This window comes from Rana temporaria, chromosome 1, assembly GCF_905171775.1.
Source record: "Rana temporaria chromosome 1, aRanTem1.1, whole genome shotgun sequence".
NCBI lineage: Eukaryota > Metazoa > Chordata > Amphibia > Anura > Ranidae > Rana > Rana temporaria.
In genome coordinates, this window is record NC_053489.1 from 601,814,255 (window position 1) to 601,831,474 (window position 17,220).

The 17,220-nt window shown below is 44.4% G+C and overlaps 2 protein-coding genes across 3 annotated transcripts in view; one reads left to right on the forward strand and one right to left on the reverse strand.

The window, feature by feature from the left end:
• The window catches only part of LGI2 (leucine rich repeat LGI family member 2), an 82,071-nt gene that overhangs the window by 57,505 nt on the left and 7,346 nt on the right, over nt 1–17,220 (forward strand). For both annotated transcript variants that reach the window (XM_040335173.1, XM_040335174.1), the window contains 3 exons: nt 5,175–5,246; nt 5,334–5,405; nt 14,061–14,230. In XM_040335173.1, coding sequence (XP_040191107.1) covers nt 5,175–5,246; nt 5,334–5,405; nt 14,061–14,230 — 314 coding nt within the window. The remainder of the gene's footprint in view (nt 1–5,174; nt 5,247–5,333; nt 5,406–14,060; nt 14,231–17,220) is intronic.
• Nucleotides 15,158–15,612, reverse strand: LOC120924302 (molybdopterin synthase sulfur carrier subunit-like). Its single transcript, XM_040335175.1, has one exon. The coding sequence runs from the start codon at nt 15,576–15,578 to the stop codon at nt 15,318–15,320; it is 261 nt and encodes an 86-aa protein (XP_040191109.1). The 5' UTR covers nt 15,579–15,612; the 3' UTR covers nt 15,158–15,317.

Sequence of the window (17,220 nt, forward strand, 5' to 3'; positions counted from 1 at the left end):
AATACTATTCTGGTACTTGCTTTATTTACTCACTGTGGTCCCTGATAATAAGGTGAACGGTCCCTTTGTGGGGACAGCTTCCCCTCAACTTCAGACCATGACAGGTTCTCCGGTCAGAAGAACCGTCACTTCTGGTTGGACTGCAAGCCACATTACCAACTCTGTGCTGCTCCCTCTTGCTTCTGGAAAGGCCCTCAGACAGCCTAGCAGCCAGATGCCCGGTGGTATTTTTCAGCCACTTTAGGTGACAGTTTAGGAAAATCCAGATGAAGAGGAATCTGTAGAAAGCTGCGCACAGCCTCATCCACCCACTGGACTTCTTTATCAAATATCTCATCCTCCAGATGAGCTGGTATATATGGTTACAAGTACCAGTACTTTGCCGCCACCTTCTTTATGATGATTTGCAGTATTTTGGACAGCCTAGGCAGAGTTCTGGGATCCCTGTATCCGGGTAAAAACCTGGGCGTCTGGTGCATGTTGGACTGAGCATCCGGCGACCACATCCGGCTTATGGTCGGGCTTGATGCTAAGCATGGGCGTGCTAGGGCGAACATTGGAAACCTATTGAGCCCAGCGTTCTTCCTCCAAAAGATCTGGAAATATTAATCAGCGGGGCTACATGGGCAGACAGCTTGATCTCTACATTAGCAGCGACATCAGGGGGAACTTCACTCTCTTTCACATAACTCATTTGTTCCTCATCGCTCTTACTCCACTTACCGGTGCAAGACAATGTATCAGAAAAGAGTTTGGATAGACCGTCAGACGGAATGTCTGAATAGGTTATAGTAGAACACTCTTCAGCCGGATATAGTTGCGCATGGTACTCACTTTGACTGGCACAACATTAGCATTCCTTTTAACAGCCACTGGCATCACCTCCCCCACAGGCACACCACTCTCACTCCTTCCTGGCTTACACGGTTCCGGTATTTTCCTCCAGGGTGGCTCGGACATCAAGGCGAGCAGCTGAGCCCGACCTCGGCCTCTAGGAGCAACTGGTGCGCTGGGTCCTGGGTGGTCACTGATGCAGGGTTAGCAGCTTTCTGCACAGCTCGGGTGATGGCAGGTGGGCTCTGAATATCACTCCCAGCCGGGATAGCGACATTCTTGTCCCAATCACCTTGTAGTATCTGCAGAGTTTGAGTTGGGGAGATAACTTCTAACAGGTACTCTCCGCAAGTCCATAGACCATCCAAGGCCTCAACTGTGTGGTCAGGCCGGAACATCTCTCGCAGATCAGATCCAAGGCCTCATAGCCTCCAGCCATATACAGGGCAAGCTTACCCTTTAGCGTATACCGCACTTCGGTGTCAGTCAGAACAGGTTTCACATCCCTCGGAACGAAACAAACACCCGGAGCGTACTTTCTCCAATCCGCCATTCCATTCATGAACTGCGCCATCTTCCTTTCTAACCCACAATCAGATACACGTGGCAGCACTTCCTTATCCTCCTCTGCAGAGCAGGGGCTCCTCCCCCTGCCAACGGATTGTGCAAATGTTCCTTGGGAACTGCGGAGTCTGCCTTCTTCTTGCTGCGGTGCGCCAAAACTGTAATGGAGTTAATTTTGAAGTCTGTATTAACCCTCACAGCGCTGGCAGGAACTGTTAATCGAGCAATGAGACTTGTTGGTTCTTGCCCACATTGGTAGTACACACAACAACACAGTCTATAAGAAGGGTAAATGTTACTTGCCACCTTCCCACAGAGCCAGACGATATCTCGATGGAGCTGAAGCTGGTTGCTTTGAACGACTGCTGCAAGGCTAATGCCTTTTGCCCCACGTTGGGCGCCAAATGTAGCAAGGTCTCAAGCCTCCTTCTGTTCAAGGAGAACCTCCAGGGCCTTGAGATAGCTGACATCCTTCTGTATGTGGTGGGTTTTGATGCATAGTGGGTGCAATTTCATGTTCCCAATCCCGACTTTCAAGTTCCTGTGCGTGTAAAGGCAGGAGGTGTCCCAATACTTTTGACAATATAGTGTATATTTAATTATAGTGATATAATACAAGACTGACATCTATACATACAACACACACTACCTATCTATACAATAGGAATACAGTACACTAAACGCTACTTAGCTCAGGTTATAGCAGTATTACAATCTCTATAGGCAACCAGGACTCCCAGCTATTCAAGAGATTGCAGAAATCATGTGCTAGAGCCATCCCAAGGTAAAGTTTATTCTGGCACAGACCTTCCTTGTTGTTATTTCATCATGGAGTCCCCCTATTAGCTTATGCTGCTGGCCTTTTATTTGGAAAGTTTAGGTAGACAATTCCACATGGGCATATCCTTTCTCACTACTTCCTTTACATTAGTCTTCTATGGGTGAAACCTTTCCCAATTCAGCCTCTAGATGACACTGTTGTATCATACATATCATAGGCCATATATGTCAAAAGGCCAAGCTATTTTTGACCTTGGTTTTCTGAAAGCATCGTGCCCATTATTCCTGTAAGGACAATGGAAGCATCTAATTGCCAACTGATCTTTGCCCAACATTCAACAACACAGTATCTATTTTCCCATTGTATTAGAGGACAGCTTGTACAAATGTTTCCAATGACATTTGTTTGAGAAGTGTTCACTCAAACACTCAAAGAAACCTAATGTATGCTTCTAAACAAACAGATTTTTTTTTATTTAAGTCTGAGAAAATCAGAAAGCACATGCATATATTTATATATATATACACACACACACACAGTTGTGCTCATAAGTTTACATACCCTGATTTCTTGGTCATTTTTCAGAGAATATTAATGATAAAATTAATTAATTCATGATAACACAAAACTTTTCTTTCACTCATGGTTAGTGTTTGGCTGAAGCCATTTATTATCAATCAACTGTGTTAACTCTTTTTAAATCATAATGGCAACAGAAACTACAGTACCCCAATGACCCTGTTCAAAAGTTTACACACCCCAGCTCTTAATACTGTGTATTGCCCCCTTTAACATCAATGACAGTTTGAGTCTTTTGTGGTATTTGTGGATGAAGCCCTTTATCTCCTCAGATAGTAAAGCTGCCCATTCCTCTTGTCAAAAAGCCTCCAGTTCCTGTAAATTCTTGGGCTGTCTTGCATGAACTGCACTTTGAGAATTCCCCAGAGTGGCTCAATGATATTGAGGTCAGGCGACTGAGATGGCCCCTCCAGAACCTTCACTTTATTCTGCTGTAGCCAATGACAGGTCGACTTGGCCTTGTGTTTTGGATCATTGTCATGTTGGAATGTCCAAGTACGTGACATCCCATGTGCAGCTTCCTGGCTGATGAATGCAAATGTTCCTCCAGTATTTTTTGATAACATACTGCATTCATCTTGCCAACAATTTTGACCAAATTTGCTGTGTTTTTGTAGCTCACACATCCCCAAAACATCAGCGATCCCCCTCCATAGGAATTACCTTTCATAATAGGCCTTGTTGACTCCTCTCCAAATGTAGCGTTTAAAGTTGTGAAAACTGTATAAATGTCACTGACAGTGAACAATAGGGGGCGATGAAGGGGTTAACTGTGTTCCCTAGTGTATGTTCTAGATTTGGGGGGGGGGACTGACTAGGAATGATAACAGATCAGTCTCCTCTCCCCTGAGAGAACCATGATAGAATGCATTGAGGTGAAAAACCATGAGGGGTTACAACCCCTTTAATGTCCTTTTAACAACCCCTAATAGAGCCCCCCCTGTCCTGGGTACCACAGCAGCAAGTGGCCTGCTATGTTATTATTACACCACTGTTTGGAACAATCCTGATACACCTTGCGATGGTCTCATGTGTGCCAGGAAGATTGAACACAGTGGCAAGCAAAAGTCTATAGTACAGTCTCATGAAAGCCCTGCTCCATCTAGATATGGTAAAATGGTAAGAATATCATATTAAGATAAACTGAGTGACTATTTTAACTCTAGTAGAGCTGCACTTTGTGGATGGGAGTAGTAGTGCTCTGAATGAGTCCTATTGCTTGCTTAGAGCTGCTCTCTATTTTCAGTGCCTGCTCTTATGACCCTTGTTAAAACATTAGACCAGTCGTTTTATAGCAGGGTCTCATGTGAGCAATTGTAGTTGCTGTATTAAGTGCTGCTAACAATTATACAGAAATGTATATATTTTTTTCCTCCAGAGGACTAGTAAATGTAATTGTGCTACAGTTTAGGAAATTCTCCTACTTTCTCAGACTTCATTTGTGAGCCACTGACTGTGTAAATGTTCTCTTTGGTTTATCATCAACCTCATTCAAAGTTTCCAGGATGGTTTGCATCTGACTAATGGCTTTACAAAAAAACTTTGTATTACTGATATTTTATTACATGAAGCTTTCTATGCTTCCAAGGATCTTGTACCATTGGGAATTCCTGTCCTACATCACAAGCAGGGGTTCTCAGGTTATCAACAAAAAGGATTGCGATGATCTGGTGCACTACAGCAATACCTGGATGAAAGGGTAATTAAACTTTGCAGTTGGAAGGTAGTAGGAAGGATGGGGTATACACTTGCCAGGGCTGCTGATAGGGGGGGACCACAGTCCTCCTGTAGGGGGCCTGGGCACACAGGGGGGGGCCCAGACAGCAGAGGGAATTGGTGTGGTCGGACGGAGGGGCAATTACAGAAGGATGTCCTGTGCGGCTCGCTGCAGCAGCTGAAAGCCAGTTCCGCTCCCTCCTGCCAGCTTTTAGCTGCTGCAGGGAGAGACACAAGACACTGTTCCTGTATTTGCTTCCCCAGTACTGATCCCGCTCTCTGTTCTGCCTGCTTCTGATCTCCCCACTGTGTGCCCCCTTGTCACTGTGCAGGATATTGTTTTGATATATTCGGGGGGGCCCGTGAATTTTTAACAGCAGCCCTGACAGCAGCGAAGAATAAGTCTTTGCTGCAACCACCCCACAAGTACATGTAGTGCATATGGTTGTAGTGCAGGCTTTTGGGGTTTAAAACAGTTGGCGAGGAGGCGATGTATTGCCTCCTCACCACCTGTCAAATGCCCTCTTAAAAGCGATCCATGGCAGATCACTTGATGAGTTGGTAGGCTGGTTGCGCTGAGATGGTAGGCTGTGCTCCATGTATGAATTCAAAGTTTTAATTTACATTTTCTGTCATGCTGTGATGTATATTAGCGTAGATTCAATACAACTCAGTGGATTAAACATATCTTTCTCCCTAGCTTTGTTGAAGGGAACAAAATAGAGACCATTTCCAGACATGCTTTCCGTGGCCTTCGAGATCTCACTCACCTGTAAGTCTATCCACATGTATTTCCTCACTACTCATTTGATTTCATTGGCTTCAAAAGCAGCAGCTTATCCTCAACTTTTTCTTGCAGCTCTCTGGCCAATAACCACGTTAAGACTCTGCCAAGAGACATCTTCAGTGATTTAGAGTCCCTCATCGAGCTGTAAGTATGAATGTTTACAGTGAGTGGGAATGTCTTTTCTGTAATGAATGCATTCAGCTTCCATATATCAGCACTCAAAAACCCCAGTGGGACAACCATCAATATAAAGCTAACTGCAGCCAAAAAGTTTTAGAACAGAGCAGAAATTTTTTAGCACTTGTCCTAGAAAACACAAGATGGGATGGGTTATAACCTCCCATGGGTTTCCACTGCTGTCTGTGTTCCTGACTACTAAGACCCCGTACACACGACCGAACATGTCCGCTGAAACTGGTTCAGTTTCAGCGGACATGTTCGGTCGTGTGTACGGCCTATCGGACAGGTTTCCAGCAGGCATTTGTCCAGCCGACCGTTTTCCAGCGGACAAAAATTTCTTAGCATGCTAAGAAACATGTCCGCTGGAAGCCTGTCCGTCGGACATGTTCGGTCGTCTGTACAGACTCACCGTACATGTCCGCTCGGCCGAAAGCCCTCGCATGCTTCGAAGTGATTTGACGCATGCGTGGAAGCATTGACCTTCCAGGGCCGCGCACGTCGCTGCGTCATCGTCGCGGCCACGTCACCGCGTATTGTGTCCGCGCAGATTTCTGTCTGATGGTGTGTACAACCATCAGACAGAACTCTACGAGTGGACATGTCCGCTGAAAACGGTCCGGCGGACCATTTTCAGCGGACAGTCCGTCCGTGTGTACGAGGCCTGAGAGGATTCCTCTTAAAGATACATTTTAGGTATGGATATTGTATACATAGTTACATTGGTCCCGCTTAGAGCAATATATCTACAGTATGTATATACCATACCTGGGTCGATGTCCCTGGAAGCTGGAAATCATTGAAGAAGATACCGATACTTCAGTGATTTCCACTTGCTTTTGGGTCCAAGCAGTTGCCCTGCTGCATTCTGAACACAGAAGGTTGTCCGCTCGACTTGGGCACTATTCAGAGAATGTTTTGCAGTTTTTGAATGAGGGGAAAGTGTTCTCTGATTGGACACACTGGGCTTCAAAAATGCCACTTTTAAGTTTGACCTTTTTTTTTCTGCCTCTAAATGCCCCTCCGTCCATGCACACATAGGTCTTCACAGGCATTTAGAGGCTGAAAAAAATCACTGGCACTTTCAGGAGAGAAGCATTTCAGCAGAAAAAACACCAGATGTACCATAACCCATAGAAACACTAGGCGTGCTTAGCACTAAAATCGGAGTTCTGCCTGAAAAGTCAGCAGCTACAAATACTGCAGCTGCTGACTTTTAAAATAAGGACACTTACCTGTCCAGGGCGCCCGCAATGTCCTCACCCGAAGCCGACCCATCCCTCGGCTCCGGGTGGAGGTGTCGGCATCTTTAGTAAGGGAATCAGGAAGTGAAGCCTGGTTCCCTATTGCACATGCGCGAGTCGCGATGCGTGTTCTGAGTGGTCCCTGCTGTCTTCTGGGACCTGTGTGTCTCCCAGAAAACAGCAGGGGAGACGGAGGAGGGGCCGGACATGGTGTAGATCACCGCAGCGACTGCAGCAATCTTTCACCGGAAGTGGGAGCAAATACCTGGATTAGACAGGTATCTGCTCCCCCCTCCCCCCTGGAAAGTGCCAAATGTGACACCAGAGGGGGGCAGGAACCGGATCAGCAGAAGTTCCATTTCTCGGTGGAACTCCGCTTTAAGAATTAATTAAAGTGATACTAAAGTTGTTTTTTGTTAAAAATAACAAACATGGCATACTTACCTGCTCGTCTCAGGTCCCTCTTCACTGCTCCTGGCCCCTCCATCCTGTTGATTACCCCCACATCAAGCAGCTTGCTATGGGGACACCTGAGCTGAGCCGTAGCTCTCTGTATTCATTCAAACATGGAGCTGTGGCCCGGCCCTGCCTCCTCTCTCTCTCCTCATTGGCTCACTGACTTTGATTGACAGCAGCGGGAGCCAATGGTGCTGCACTGCTGTCTCAGCCAATGAGGAGGTAGAGGCCTGGGCAGCTGAGTCTATTGTGCAACATCACTGGATCGAGATGGGCTCAGGTAAGTATTAGGGGGGCAAATTACAGGGATTATTCATAATGGCTGTGCATATGCTTGAAACGTGTGCACAGCATATTTTTTAAATTAGACCGAAAAAGGAATATATGCTAAGAGGCACACACATCTGTATTTTATATGCTTGCTTTTTGCGGTTTGCCATTTCATTACTCGTGAATCTTGAACTTAGTTTCCCATGATTCCCTGGGGCTACTATTCTCTAAACCTCATGGGTGATCACTGGGCTTGCTCTAATTTATTTTCACAATGTTCAACCCATATCTATGAACCATGATGTTAATGGGACTCTTAATGTATTTTTATAAGTGTATTGCACTGGATGTGCTAATGTACTTTTAATGCTCTTTTTCCCACATCATAAATAATGCAACTTAAATCTAGGTCTCTCTATTTAGTACACTGTGTAAGGGAAAGGCCTAATTAAATGAGTGTAAGGGCCTAATCTACAATACAAATTTGGTTTATATATCAAGCCAGTGTGGAAACGGTGGTAATTCATTGCAAGCAAACTGCCTTCTCTTATGTTCTGACTTCTTTAAGCTTATAAAAGTATGAATATTGTTGCCATTGGTTATTTTGATTTGTATGACTGTCTTTTGTTACGTAGGCCATATTGACTCCAGGTATCTATAGATGTTAGTTGCCAGTTGCCTGATGGTTTGGGGGCATATATGGTGACAATCTCATATCTGTGGGTGACCACAGTTACAAAACTTGTTCCAATTGCTATTTACCCCTGTGGTCACCATCCCTTTTTAACAATGAAGAGTTATGTGTAGAACTATAATGCCGTCAGTGATGCCTACAAACTTCACCATTATTTTACCATGGCTTAAAAGTTCTTTCAAGTGGTAGTAAAGTCCCATTGAACACTTCTACCATTACAGTATAATAAAGTTTACCTTTAGGTGTGCACCGCTTAAGAGATATTCAGTGTCTCTGCAGCTGGAGACATCACTGGCGCATGCATTCTGAAGGAACGGCATACCCATGTATGCCGTTCCTGCCATAAACACTGATGTATAGGATTGACATTATTGCGGCTCACCCCTTCAAAGGACCGGAGCCCACAAACGCGGAAGGAAGACCAGGTGAAGATGGAAGCCCTGTCAGTGGTGACAGCGCACCGCTGCAGGGCTTAGTTTCAAGGTAAGTCTTTCATAATGTGCTAGTATGTGATAAACATTATGACTTGCAGGGAGAAGATTTTTTTTTAATTACCTTTACTTCCACTTTAAAGTAGCATTAAATGACATTCATATTTTCCCCAAATAATCCATACACACATTTTAATGGCTCTGTAATCTATTTTTTATTATTAAATTGTTTATTACTGTGTTTTTATGCCTCCTTGTTATGTCCTCCATGAACTCCAGGACCTCTTATTTCCTCTGTTCACTTCTGTTTGCATGTTACATTAGTTGCAGTCATCTGCACTGTGTAACAGCACTGGTGAACGGAGTGAACCACAACTGCGGTTAGCAAGGACTTCAATGCGATTCTCTATGTGACAACTCAGTATTAGGCCCCAGGCATCACTCCTCGTAACAGGATACTCATACTTGCGTATGAGAGGCAATATAGCTCAGGTAATTATAGTAGCATACTTGAGGTGAATATTGTAGATATAACACTATTGCATATGAGAGGCAGTATAGCTCAGGTAAATATAGTTGCAGACATGAGCTGTAGTTATAGATGTAGCAATGCAAACATATGAGAGGCAATTATAGCTGTAGTAATTAGAGTAGCATACATGAGGTAAATATTGCTATAATGAGTTAGTGGTAGCTGTGCCTTTAAAGTACTCCTTTGCAATAAGCTTTAGCACATTAGTATCTCCCAGAAGATATAGTAATATCCACACGGTATTTGTAATACTACAATTGTTATAGATGAAACATTAGCATTGGATCTTCCTATAGAACTACAAGTGAAGGAATGACTACTTATCCATTTGTAGATATCTATGCAGGAGATGGAATTTCCATGGTGCAAGATGTTCATGGCATGAAGGTAGTTCCCAGCAATGCAGTTGTTGTAGGAAGTCTTAGCAGCAAAGTAGTAGTTGTTTCCTGGAGCGGTGCAAAGGCAGCAGCATGGTTGAGCTGACAGGCTAGGCCTGAGAGGCTACGGCTGAAAATAATAGAACGCCAGCTGTATCGCCATTGAATGCCTTTATAGGCAGGAGATCAGCTGGAGTGCATTGCAATAATTCAAACAGGGCGCCGTGTACGGCGCACTTCCGCGTTCCATGCTGGAACGCAGGGCGGCGCCGGGCGATGACGTCATCGCGCGAGTGCCGTATGTGTTCCAGCATGGAACGCATTACAGCGCTGAAAGCACCAGTCTATTGTAAGGAAACAGGTGCGCGAAGCGCCTGTTACACACTGCTCTATGCACACTTCACAAACCATAGCCCACCTCAGGAGTGAGCAAGACAGCATGGCTACATTCCTACATAGAGTGGGACCATGGAGAACAAATGTAGCCACCCTCTAATGCTGCGTACACACCCTCTGAATTTTCGATAACAAATGTTCGATTGGGAGCTTTTGGTCGAAAATTCCGACCTTGTGCAGGCCCCATCGGACATTTGTTGTCGGAATTTCCAACAACAAATATTTGAGAGCTGGTTCTCAAATTTTCCGACGACAAAATCCGTTCTCGTAAATTCCAATTATGTGTGGACAATTCCGACACACAAAATTGCCACGCATGCTCTGAATCTGGTAAAACTAGCGTTCGTAATGGAGATAGCACATTTGTCACGCTGTAACGGACTGAAAAGCATGAGGCTGAAAAGTCGTCTCTCACCAAACTTCTACTAACACGACTGGTATTGAACTTCCCTTTAATAGTGCCGTTGTATGTGTTGTACGTCACCTCGTTCTTGACTTTCGGAATTTCTGACATTTGTGTGACTGTGTGTATGCAAGACAAGTTTGAGCCAACATCCGTAGGAAAAAAATCCACGGTTTTGATGTCGAAATGTCCGATCGTCTGTATGCGGCATAAGTCTTCATGCACACTTGAACTACTTTTACCACCGGCCATGGGAGAATGCAAAACGTGGCACTTGCAAAGTTTTTGCGGCCGGCGGTCAAAATGTGAAAAGTGATTCTTACGTGTTCAGGAGAGAAAAATTAGATGAGTTTGAACCTCCTCTAACCGCAGCCTATGTGTACATGGACACATAGGCCCGGATTCACATACAGCGGCGCATAGTTATACCGGCGTAGCGTATCGAATATACGCTACGCCGACGTAGCGCAGAGCGGCGAGCACAGTATTCACAAAGCACTTGCCCCCAACGTTGCGCCGGCGTAACGTAAATTCGTAGGCGTAAGCCAGCCTAATTCAAAGTAGGTGGAAGTGGGCGTGATCCATTTAAATGAAGCGTGACCCCATGCAAATGTGGGGCCAAACGAACGGCGCAGCAAATTTTACCCCCTTACTGTGACACTGCAGTGCCACCCCAACACATTCCCAATGCAACGCACTACAATGCTTAGCTTTGTTAGAAAAAATGGTGGCTGTCCTTTTTAGCTTGCATGTGGTATAGTGGCCACAACACAAAGCACGTGAACATGCAAAACAACTCATCTTTAGCCCAGGTTCACACTGGGCTGTGGGAGTGAAGCAGCTGAACTCGCACAATTTCACTTCCGCTTGTCAGTCCCTATTTTGGCCGCGATTACAGAAACATCTGTGCAGTTTCTGCACAGATGTCAATGTAAATTGCAGGCTAAAATATCAAAAGGTAGTACAGAAACTACTTTTTGAAATCAGTGCAGCGCCGCACATGCGATGTTGCACCGATTTGACATGTGATTTGACATGTCAAATCGCACCAGTGTGAACCAGGGCTAAAGCAAGTTTATTATTACACTGCAACATAATGCAAGAATGTGAATAGGTCTTAAAAAAAAAATATTTAACTATTTATGCAAACTGCTTAACCACCCCAAACTCTGTTAGGAGTTGTTCACGTTATTGTGCTGTGGTAATGCATTAATGTGGCATGAATGGTGCACCAATGCAACGCACTTGTGTTGAATAGTACATTTTCAATACATTTGCATTGCAGTGCTTCCGAAAATGCTGCATGCATCTTATTTGGTGGGGTCAGGTGCTTTAGAAAGCCCATTCAAATGAATGCATAAACGGAAAAAGCTCCAGACCAAAATCATTAGCGTCCAAATAGCTACTGTATATTCATATTTTTTTTACACCTTAAAAGCTCATATAAAAATATATAATCATTTATTGGTCATCAGAAAATATTTTAGGAAACTACACATCCAAAAACCTATTAAAAAACTGAAAGAAAAAATGTTGGCATTACTGAGCAGGTTCAAAAAATAATGGGCCAGATTCACAAAAGAGATACGACGGCGTATCTCCTGATACGCCGTCGTATCTCTGTGTTAGGGCCGTCCTAACTATGCGACTGATTCATAGAATCAGTTACGCATAGCTAGCCCTAAGATCCGACAGGTGTAATTGAATTACACTGTCGGATCTTAAGGATGCAATTCTAGGCCGGCCGCTAGGTGGCGAGGCCATTGCGGTCAGCGTAGAATATGCAAATGAATACTTACGGCGATCCCCGAATGTCCGAGCTGCCCGTCGATCTAACTTTACGTTGTTTCCGTCGAGTTACGTCGCGTAAAATTAGGGCTACCTCCTAGGTGTCCTAAACAATGTTAAAGCGGGAGTTCACCCATTTAAAAAAAAAAAAAAATCTCCCCTTAGCTTCCTGCTCGTTCGGTCTAGGGGAATCGGCTATTTATATTAAAATATGTGCAGTACTTACCCGTTTTCGAGCTGCATCTTCTTCCGTCGCTTCCGGGTATGGGTCTTCGGGAGCGGGCGTTCCTTCTTGATTGACATTCTTCCGAGAGGCTTCCGACGGTCGCATCCATCGCGTCACTCGTAGCCGAAAGAAGCCGAACGTCGGTGCGGCTCTATACTGCGCCTGCGCACCGACGTTCGGCTTCTTTCGGAAAATCGTGACGCGATGGATGCGACCGTCGGAAGCCTCTCGGAAACCTGTCAATCAAGAAGGAACGCCCATTCCCGAAGCCCATACCCGGAAGCGACGGAGAGGATGCGTCTCGTAAACGGGTAAGTACTGCACATATTTTAAAATAAATAGCCGATTCCCCTAGTAATAACGAGCAGGAATCTAAGGGGGAAAAGTGCCCTCTAAGGGTGAACCCCCGCTTTAAGTATGGCCGTCATTCCCGCGTCGAAATTTAAAAAACAACGTCGTTTGCATAAGTCGTTCCGTGAATGGCGCTGGACGCCATTTACGTTAATGTCTAAGCAAATGATGTAGGTGCGACCCTCACCTTGTAAAACATCCTATTCAGTTTAAAATGGAAATGAAGGGCAAAATATTTGTGTATAGATAAAAAAAAAAGAGTTATAAACTTTTTTTTTTCCTTTTTTATAAGTAATTGTATTCCTTCTGTTGTCAGCTGCGCAAGAGCTGGGGAAAGAGAAACAGCGACACACTGAACTCCCAGGGAAAGTCTTTCCCTGGAAAGTTCAGTGTGTCGCTCCAATGTGACAAGTCTGATCATTGGAGGAGAGCAGGTTGAGTTCCCAGCACAGCCAGAAAACTGACCACACTGTGCTCTCATACCTAGTGTGGTCTGTTTTCAATTGGAAAGCAGAGGGACTGGCAGGATCACCAGGGATTTCACACAAAGGAAGCAATACATAGAAAACAGGATACACGTTACAAGTACATGGTACAGTAGGCATGTATCAGGAATATGAAATGTTGGGTTTACAGCGAAGGAAAAAAAAAAACTTTAATGTTTGTTGCCTTACTCTAAGACAGCCTTTTCCAACCGGGGTGCCTCAAGGTTTCTTCAGGGGTGTCTTGGCAAAAGCCTAAAAATGGATCAAAAATTGTATACCAGCCAAGCGGTGGATAAAGCCTGCCTTTTAGTTACACAAAGCCACAGGTTTTCATTATTCACCATTTTGACTTTCTAGACTTTGGCATCAGTTATTAACCCCCCTGGCGGTATTCCCGAGTCTGACTCGGGGTTAAATTTTTCAGCTACGATCGGTAACCCTGAGTCAGACTCGGGCTCGCCTCGCTGGATCCACAGGCAGTGTTTACTTACCTTGTCCCTGGATCCAGCGATGCCACCACGCTGTGTGAGCGAGCGGGGTTCTCCTCGCTCGATTCACACAGTGCCTCTGTGTGCCGCCGATCTCCATTCCCTGCGACATTATGATGTGCGGGAGAGGAGAACGGCGCCAAATTCAAAAAGGTTAACAAACACTTTACATACAGTAAACATAAGAAAACTAGTCAGTCCCAGTGTGCTAAAGTGTGTTTGCTTTGGAGGAATAAACCACCTCTAATGTTGGGTGTCCTACGTGTAGATGTTGCTACATTGTGTGAAACAATTAGAATAGTTTTTTTACATTTTAGAATGGGGTGCCTCAAGACTGTCAATAATTTTAAAGGGTGCCTTGAGATCGTCTATAATTTTAAATAGTGTCTTAACTGAAAAAAGGTTAAGAAATACTGCTCTAAGATATCTATTTGGGGTAATTTGCTCTTACTTGTCTTCTTCATTTATCTTTTCATTGTAGGGATTTACGGGGCAATATGTTTGAGTGTGACTGCAAGGCCAAATGGCTGTTTTCTTGGCTGAAGATGACAAACTCAACTGTGTCTGATGTGGTCTGTGTTGGTCCTCCTGAATACCAAGGAAAGAAACTGAATGATGTGACAAGTTTTGATTCAGAATGCATAACAACAGGTAAGTTGGAGATTACATTTGTTCATTATAAGCAGAGACTTGCAGAACTGGTCATCTGTACCGCCACAACACTCTTTTTAATCTGTGTTAGTTTAAATCTCATAATGTATATTTGGCATTTTAAAAGAGAAGTCCAAGCAAAAAATGTTATGACACTGGAAGACATTTCATCTCAAGCACTGGTTGGGTTAGGGAACATTGCTGAACATTACTGCAGTGTTTATACACAATGGGGGTTATTTACTAAAGGCAAATGCACTTAGAAGTGCAGTCGCTGTAAATCTGAGGGGTAGATCTGAAATGAGGGGAAGCTCTGCTGATTTTATCATCCAATCATGTGTAAGCAAAAATGCTGTTTTTTTATTTTCCTTGCATGTCCCCCTCGGGTTTACAGCGACTGAACATCATCAAGGTGCGCTTTCAGTGCACTTTTAAGTGCACTTTGCACTTGTAGTTTGCACTTGTAGTGCAAAGTGGATTTGCATTTAGTAAATAACCCCCAGTGTGTTACTGTCTGAGAAATACTTACATGTTCTGCTAATACATAGAAAAAAGGAAATATTGTTGCGCAGACCCAACGTGTGATACAAAAATAAATTGTCAGCAGCGTCTTAAGTGTGCCATACAGCACAAACAAACATAGTAAAAAAGGGGAAGTCGCGCTAATTAGATTAATATAAATACAGTGAAACACCAGTGATTAATGAAAATAAACAATACATGAAAATAAACAATTCTATATATGGTGATAAACACCCTCAATGGGGTAGGTGTATATTAAGAATAGCCAATAAATGGCATAAGTGTCTCTTCAGTTGGTATGGGCAAAATGACAGTCCAAACAAGCCAAGCAATTTGTAAAGCAGTCCACAGGTGTAGTGATGAAAATAAATCCTGAGGTAATAGTGACAACGACCACTCTGTGTTCAAAACAAACAGGAGACCTCCACCACAAATTGTACTGACTCTTACCAGAATTCAGTAAATAATAGGCATAAAGATAAATCCAGCAGCAGCCCGCAAGATTAGACTTCAACCAGCGATATCCGTACATAAGTAATCACCATTGGAATCCAGACTCAGAGTTCTAGCCACCACTGACAGGAGGAATGACAGCAACTTCGTCCCCAGGGTGCAATCTTATGACCTCATCACCAATAGCAACATATTCCTGACGGACAGCGAGGACCACAAAATCTTGAATAATGCAAAGCCTTGGGTGCAATGAAGTGATTTTCTCCCAAAGTTGCTTGGATGTTATTTCTTGGGGGACGATTATGTTTTCAGATCGAACGCCAGCTAGTTCAGAACTTTTTGCAAAGTACAACACCACCACCTGACAAGTCATGGAGCCTCAGGACAGGATCACATGGATCAGGCTGTATCTGCTAATACATAGTTGCCAACTTTCGTCTGAGATTCTGGAACTGCCCTTTGTCTATCTGCTGATCCTCTGTGTATGACCCTGGCCTGGCTATTGTTTATGATTCTGGTATTTCCCAGTTATTTACATATCTGTCTGTTGTTATTTGTGGGTCACTGTCTGTTGGTTGGTTTATTGCACTGTGTCATATCGGAGGTGGTTTTATTTATATTATTCACTTACTTTAATAAATCATTATATTATTCACCTTATATGCGTTTGGTTTCCTCTGCTGAAATCCACACAGCCTGGTCACACCTGGTTTATGACAATGTAGAACAGTGTACAGGGGTCAGTAGTATGTATCGCAGTGTAGAGGAGTCAGTAGTATGTAGGGTAGTGTACAGAGGTCAGTAGAAGGTAGGGCAGCGTACAGAGGTCAGTAGAAGGTAGGGCAGCGTACAGAGGTCAATAGTATGTAGAGCAGTGCACAGGGGTCAGTAGTATGTAGGGCAGTGTACAGAGGCCAGTAGTAGGTAGGGCAGTGTACAGAGGTCAATAGTATGTATTGCAGTGTATAGGGTTCAGTAGTATGTATTGCATTGTACAGGGGTCAGTAGTATGTAGAGCAGTGTACAGGGGTCAGTAGTATGTAGAGCAGTGTACAAGGGTCAGTAGTATGTAGAGCAGTGTACAGAGGTCAGTAGTATGTAGAATAGTTTACAGGGGTCAGTAGTATGAAGGGCAGTGTACAGGGGTCAGTAGTAGGTAGAATAGTTTACAGGGGTCAGTAGTATGTAGGGCAGAATACAGGGATCAGTACTGTGTAGGGTGATGTACAGAGGTCAGTAGGATGTAGGGCAATATCTAGGGGTCAGTAGGATGTAGGGCAGTGTACAGAGGTTAGTAGTATGTAGGGCAGTGTACAGTGGTCAGTATAATGTAGGGCAGCGTACAGGGGTCAGTAGTATGTAGAACAGAGTACAGGAGCCAGTAGAATGTAATGCAGTGTACGGAGATCAGTAGTATGTAGGGCAGCTTCCAGAGGTTTATAGTAAGTAAGGCACCCTAGTACAGCCACTAGTTTCTATACCACCCACTGCTTCCCCCCTCACATTTTTTTTTTTAAAGAGTACAGACCCCCAACCACAAAGCCCCTCCCCAGATCACATGAGCAGCTGTAACAGGCATTAAAATTACTTGACTTGGGCTTGGCAATAGATGACACTGGTTGTGGCTCTGTTTGTCTTGGTCGGTTGGTTCGGCCGCTCACTCTGTTTGCCTCTCTGCTCCATATGGGTGGCTAGTTTACCTCAGTCCTCTGCTCCACTTCAAAACTCAGGCCTTTGGCTACCCGCTCACTCCAGATCTCACTCCTCCTCTGGCTGGGCTCTCAGTATCCATCCCTATTCCTCTTACTCCCGATCGGATCCCCGCAGCAGTCGCTCACACTGACATTCTGAGCGGCGCAAGACATCACCAGCTGGCATGACCAATCTTGGCCTGTAAGGCTCCTGTCAGCACTGACCAATCTGCATTTGGACAGGCAACACCTGACTTTCTGGAGGTAGGGAGAAGGTAAGGAAGGAATGACTGTGTTTTGTACAGTTTTGCCCAGGACAATCAC

Coding starts and splice junctions, on each gene's coding strand:
- LOC120924302 (XM_040335175.1), bottom strand. CDS start 15,578: ATGACTTGTCAGGTGGTGGTGTTGTACTTTGCAAAAAGTTCTGAACTA.